At 39.0% G+C, this 6,261-nt stretch overlaps 1 protein-coding gene across 1 annotated transcript; it reads right to left on the minus strand.

Annotated features, from left to right (window-relative positions):
* Window positions 1-407: 407 nt before the first annotated feature.
* On the minus strand, window positions 408-4,206 carry LOC130980905 (uncharacterized). The gene is made up of 3 exons (XM_057904549.1): window positions 3,753-4,206; window positions 3,503-3,531; window positions 408-860 (listed from the first exon to the last, which is right to left on the minus strand). Exons 1-3 carry the CDS (start codon window positions 4,204-4,206, stop codon window positions 408-410), a joined length of 936 nt encoding a protein of 311 aa, XP_057760532.1.
* Window positions 4,207-6,261: the final 2,055 nt, after the last annotated feature.

Genomic DNA, 6,261 nt, shown 5'->3' on the forward strand with positions numbered 1-6,261 from the left:
ACCAAAGGTGCAGCAATAGTGGAAAAATATTTAACAAACCTCCTATAAAAACCCACAAGGCCATGAAAACATCTGACATCAGAGACATTCTAAGGTGTGAGCCATTCTCTAATAGCTTTCACCTTCTCATCATCAACCTCAATCCCCTCAGAACTTATCACAAAACCTAGGAACACGACTTTACTCAGATAGAACGAGCACTTTTAGAGATTAGCATAAAATTTTTCCTTTCTAAGTTCCTCTAAAATAGAATGAACATGAAAAACATGATCATCAAGACATTTACCGTTGATAAGGATATCATCAAAATAAACAACTACAAATTTACCTAAAAACTCTCGTAAAACATGATTCATTAGTCTCATGAATGTACTAGGTGCATTAGTCAAACCAAATGGCATAACTAATCACTCATACAAACCATATTTAGTTTTGAAAGCTGTTTTCCTTTCATTACCAAGTTTCATCCGTATTTGATAATAATCACTCCTTAAATCTATTTTAGTAAAAATAACAGAACCAAGCAATTCATCAAGCATATCATCAAGTCTAGGAATAGGATGATGATATTTTACCGTAATCTTGTTTACAGCTCTACAGTCAATACACATCCTCCATGAGCCATCCTTCTTGGACACCAATAGTACTGGAACAGTACAAGGACTCATGCTTTCTCTCACAAAACCCTTTGCCAAAAGGTCCTCGACTTGCCATTGTAGTTCCTTTGTTTTCTCAAGATTCGTCCGGTAAGCTGGCCGGTTTGGAATGCTTGAACCAGGGACAAAGTCAATCTGATGATCAATGCCACGTAACGAAGCTAAACCTGGAGGCATCTCCTCCAGAAAGACATCCACAAATTCCTGCAAAAGTGAAATAAAAGCACTACGCAGTTCATTGTTAGTGTCAATGGTAGATAGTAAAGTATTTCTAAATTTCACTAACACCAATGCTTTTTTTCTTAAACTAGCACACTTCAGACCCCTCTCTTTTGCGTAAAAACACATCTTATGAGCACTTTCACTTTCTATGAGACCCATAGATTTTTTGCTCTTATAACTCTCTTTTTCACTCAGACCCTGATCTTTTTCTAACTCTTTTCTTCTCCCAGAGCCCTCTCTTTACCCTCTTATTTTTCAAGTTTTTCACATCCTAATGATGCATGAAAACTTGTCTCTCAACAAATTTCCCTTCGGCAAGTATAACGAATTGTCGTCAAGTAAAACTTACAATAAAGTGAGGTCGAATCCCACAAGGATTGATTGGTCAAGCAACTTTAGTTAGAAGAATATGCTAGTTGAGCTAAACAGAATTTAGATTGAGATGCAGAAATTTAAATGACTGGAAAGTAAATAACAGAAATTAAAGTGCAGAATCTTAAATAGGGATTTGGGGTAATGAGCAGGAAACTAAATGGCAGAAAGTAAAGAGAATGGGTAAGATCAGAAATGGGGTAATCATTGGGTTCAGGAGATGTTGCATTCTCCGAATCAAGTTCATTCTCATCTCTTCCTCAGTCAATGCATTCATTGATCTCCTTGGCAATCTTAAGTGATTGGATCCCAATTCCTTGGCAATCTAATCTCTCTAAGCTTGAACAATTGCCCAATTCCTTGATTTAATTGCTCATGGGAAGAGATGAAGTGTGGTCACTGATTATACCACATGTATTTCCAAATCAAAGTATTGGGAGGATTACATGTCACTATATCCGCCCAGACCCCAATTTGGTCCAACATGAGAAAGCATTTCTAGCATGATCTCCTCATCCCTTTTCCAAGGCTCAAAGGAGATCTAATTATGGAAAGTTTCTTTTTCAAGACAGCTAACCAATTGAATTAAGATCGAAAGCTTTCTAGTAAGATCAAGAGAAAAGAAAGAAGAAAAATAATGAAAACTATAATTGATCCATCAAATTACAACAGAGCTCCCTAACCCAATGAAAGGGGTTTAGTTGTTCATAGCTCTAGAAATAAAAAATGGCAGAAAAGAAGAATCCATTCTAAAAGTGTAGAAAAGTAAATCTATAGAGAGTAGTTCCCAAAAGTGCCAAGCTTCCCCATAGTTCAAAACTACTCCTATATATACTACTCCTCTTAATCTTCTAGTGAGTTCTTCAAGTCTTGGATGTGGGCTCTGGATCTTGAGTTGAAGCAGTTCTAATCTTTTACGGGCCCAACTTGCAGAGAAATATGAATTAGGCTTGGGTATTTAGTGAGATTAACGTTGGGTGCCATTGTGGGTTCGAGAATGTTAGTGGCATTCACTTTTTCCACTAACGTTCCAATCTTATATACCCACGTTAACTCCAACGTTAGTGGTATTAACGTGACCACTAACGTTGCCTTTTCAATTTTTGGCCAACGTTATTGGGACTCACTTTTCCCAATAACGTTGGCTTATACCCCTTCGCGAACGTTAATGGGAATCACTTTTCCCATTAACGTTGCTTAGTGCCCTTTGTTCCTACGTTAGAGTGCACGTTAGTATAGCTAACATGACTCTTAACGTAGGTGTGATCCACCTTCAAGAGCGTTAGTGACACTCACTTTTGTCACTAACGCTCCAAATGTCAAATTCGCTACGTTGGAACTCATGTTAACTAAGTTAACGTGGCTCTTAACGTAGTAGTGATGCCCTCTTCCAACGTTAGTGACAAAAGTGAGTGTCACTAACGTTGGCTCTTTAATCTCAACTCCATGTTAACTTTCACGTTAATGGTCATAACGTGAAAGTCAACGTAGGCAATGCTAGTTGGTCCAATGTTAGTGACAAAAGTGAGTGTCACTAGCGTTGGCTTTTGTTTTCCTCTTCCACGTTAGAGTTTATGTTAACTAAGTTAACGTGACTCTTAACGTGGATCATTGCCAAGTTCTCCAACGTTAGTGGTGTTCACTTTTAACACTAACGTTGGAGTTCCTTTTTTCTTCTACGTTAACTACCACGTTAACTTAGTTAACGTGGCAAGTAATGTGAGCTTTGGATGGCTTCGCAGGCGTTATTGGTGATCACTTTTCTCATTAACGTTGCAAGATTTACCATTCCATGTTAGTGTTCACGTTAACTAGGTTAACGTGAATACTAACATGGTTCTTCCTTGCTTCCTTTGCCCTGAAATCAAGCAATTAAAGTGCATCAAAGCTCTAGCCAAAGTCATGATATTATGCATCATCAATTTATCATGCAATTCTAGCAAAATACTCATAAAATCATGCAAAGTTCATAATAGTTGCTTGAATCAAGGTGTGAGTGTATTTTCATCCAAAACTTGCCTTATTCACTAAGAAAATGCATGAAACTACCCTAAAACAGTAAAGAAAAGGTCAGTGAAACTGGCCTAGATGCCCTGGCATCACCTAACGACTCTTTTGTGGATTTGCGCATGCTCAATTGCTCCAAGTACACTTCTTTAGGGGATAAAGGTACAAGGGTAATCTTCTTCCTAAGGAAAGTAAAGGAATATTGGATTGCGAAACCATCAAGGACCACCATTCTATCATACTACCATCGACGCCCTAGGAGTAGATGACAAGCCTGCATGAGAACCACGTCACAAAGTACTTCATCACTATATCTCCCAATAGAGAACTGTACGCAGGCTTGATTCACAACATTCAATTCACCAACATCACTTAGCCACTCCAGTTTGTAAGGGTTAGGGAGTTTAGTGCATTTTAACCCCAATTTTGTGATCAGGGTAGAGCAAGCAATATTTGTATGACTTCCAACATCAATGATCATGAGTCTAACCTTACCTCCCAATAAAACTTTTGTATGAAAGATGTTTTCATGCTGTTCTAGACGATCGTCCTTGGCTTGGACATTTAAGATCCGCCTAGTAACAAGGGCCTCGCCACTAACAGCATACTCAACTATATCGTCATCATCTGTAGCATCATCTGCATGTGGCATGTCTTCATTCCCATCCGAATTATCAGATTCCGAGAAAACATCATTCGCTTTAATGACCATGGTTCTTTTATTTGGACATTCAGAAGCATAATGGCCTAATCCACGACACTTAAAGCAAGTAATATCACGATGCCATGAAGGAGGTTTAGAAGTGAAATTAGGCATGTGCTTCTTCCTGTGCTGGTTTGTAGGCCTCTCCTTTAATTCGATAGGTTTGGATCTAGTCTTCTCCCTGAAATTAGCACCTCTAGAATTCCACCTTGAAGTAGGATTGGAAGAATTACGCAGCCCCTTCATCATTTGCTATTTTCCACCTTGATAGCTAGATTCACCAAGTCATCAATATCCATCAATAGGTTACGTTCAACAGTATTTGCAATGTCTCCATTCATCCCAGTCAAGAAACGTGCCATAGTAGCCTCCAATATTTGCCTGAATTAGTAGCATCTCCATCTTCTTATGATACTCATCTACAGATTTAGAACACTGGTATAGCCATTGGAGCCGTTGATGTAGCTCCCTGTAGTAGTAAGAAGGGACAAACCGTTGTCGCATGACCTTCTTCATCTTTTCCCAAGACTGAATTTGGTGGTTTTTCATTCCGTCTCCTCTTTTTGTCCATCTTGTCCTACCATACAAGGGCATAATCTGAGAATTCTACAGTTGCTAGTCTTACATTTTTCACATCAGAGTAGTTGTGACACTGAAATAGGAGCTCCACCTTCCATTTCCATTCTAGGTAAGTCTCAGGGTCACTTCCGCCTTTAAATTCTGGGATACGCATCTTAATAGCATTGAGCTTACTATCAACATCTTCTGGTTGACTATGACACTGGGATCTGGGTGAAGTCTCCTCCTCAAACTCCTCAGGATGATTATGAACAGATTCTCAAGACCGTGCTCTTCAACTAGGGAAAAAAGAGTTAATTTGAGAATCCATGTCATCAACACTTTGTTTAATCCTTGCAAGGACGCCAGTGAGTGCGTCGACGCGAAACATTAGTTGTGGATTGGGGTTTCCATCATTGTTAGCCATTAATGACCCTGTGAAAAAAAAACAAAGACGTCACAGTACACTTCTCACGTGTATCACTCAGAGTAGGTGATGATTGGATTTTTGACGGTTTAGAATTTCACAAATGAAGTCTCGTTGTAAAGTATAGTTTCTAAACCAAGCAATAATCCTTTCATACAAAAATTTGTTTGTCACAAGTAACAAACCTCTAAAGTTTATAAACTGAAGTATTTAAACCTTGGGTCATTGATGAGCGGATAATTTATACGCTTTTTGGCATTGTTTTTAAGTAGTTTTTAGTAAGTTCAAGCTACTTTTAGGGATGTTTTCATTAGTTTTTATGTTAAATTCATATTTCTGGACTTTACTATGAGTTTGTGTGTTTTTCTGTGATTTCAGGTAAATTCTGGCTGAAATTGAGGGACTTGAGCAAAACTCTGAAAAAGGCTGACAAAAGGACTGCTGATGCTGTTGGAATCTGACCTCCCTGCACTCAAAATGGATTTTCTGGAGCTACAGAACTCCAAATGGCGCGCTCTCAACGGCGTTGGAAAGTAGACATCCAGGGCTTTCCAGAAATATATAATAGTCCATACTTCATTCGGAAATTGATGACGTAACTTGGCGTTGAACGCCAAGTACATGCTGCAGTCTGGAGTTAAACGCCAGAAAAACGTCATGATCCGGAGTTGAACGCCCAAAACACGTCATAACTTGGAGTTCAACTCCAAGAGAAGCCTCAGCTCGTGGATTGATCAAGCTCAGCCCAAACATACACCAAGTGGGCCCCGGAAGTGGATTTATGCATCAATTACTTACTCATGTAAACCCTAGTAGCTAGTCTAGTATATATAGGACCTCTTACTATTGTATTAGACATCTCTGGTCTCAGTTTTGTTTTATTCTTCATCCTAAGAGGCTATTGATCACTTTTAGGGGGCTGGCCATTCGGCCATGCCTGAACCTTTTACTTATGTATTTTCAACGGTGGAGTTTCTGCACACCATAGATTAAGGGTGTGGAGCTCTGCTGTACCTCAAGTTTCAATACAATTACTATTACTTTCTATTTAATTCTCTTTTATTCTTATTCCAAGATATACGTTACACTTAACTTTGATGAATGTGATGATCCGTGACACTCATCATCATTCTCACCTATGAACGTGCGTGATTGACAACCACTTCCGTTCTACTTTAGGCCGGGCGCATATCTCTTAGATTCCCCAACAGAATCTTCGTGGTATAAGTTAGATAGATGGCGGCATTCATGAGGATCCGGAAAGTCTAAACCTTGTCTATGGTATTCCGAGTAGGATTCTGGGATTGAATGACTGT

Source organism: Arachis stenosperma, chromosome 5 (assembly GCF_014773155.1).
Source record: "Arachis stenosperma cultivar V10309 chromosome 5, arast.V10309.gnm1.PFL2, whole genome shotgun sequence".
NCBI classification, from domain to species: Eukaryota; Viridiplantae; Streptophyta; class Magnoliopsida; order Fabales; family Fabaceae; genus Arachis; species Arachis stenosperma.

Coding starts and splice junctions, on each gene's coding strand:
- LOC130980905 (XM_057904549.1), bottom strand. CDS start 4,206: ATGAAGGGGCTGCGTAATTCTTCCAATCCTACTTCAAGGTGGAATTCT. Junction 3,532..3,752: donor TACAAAAGTTTTATTGGGAG/GTAAGGTTAGAC, acceptor GTTCTCATGCAG/GCTTGTCATCTACTCCTAGG. Junction 861..3,502: donor CTACTCCTAGGGCGTCGATG/GTAGTATGATAG, acceptor TCACTTTTGCAG/GAATTTGTGGATGTCTTTCT.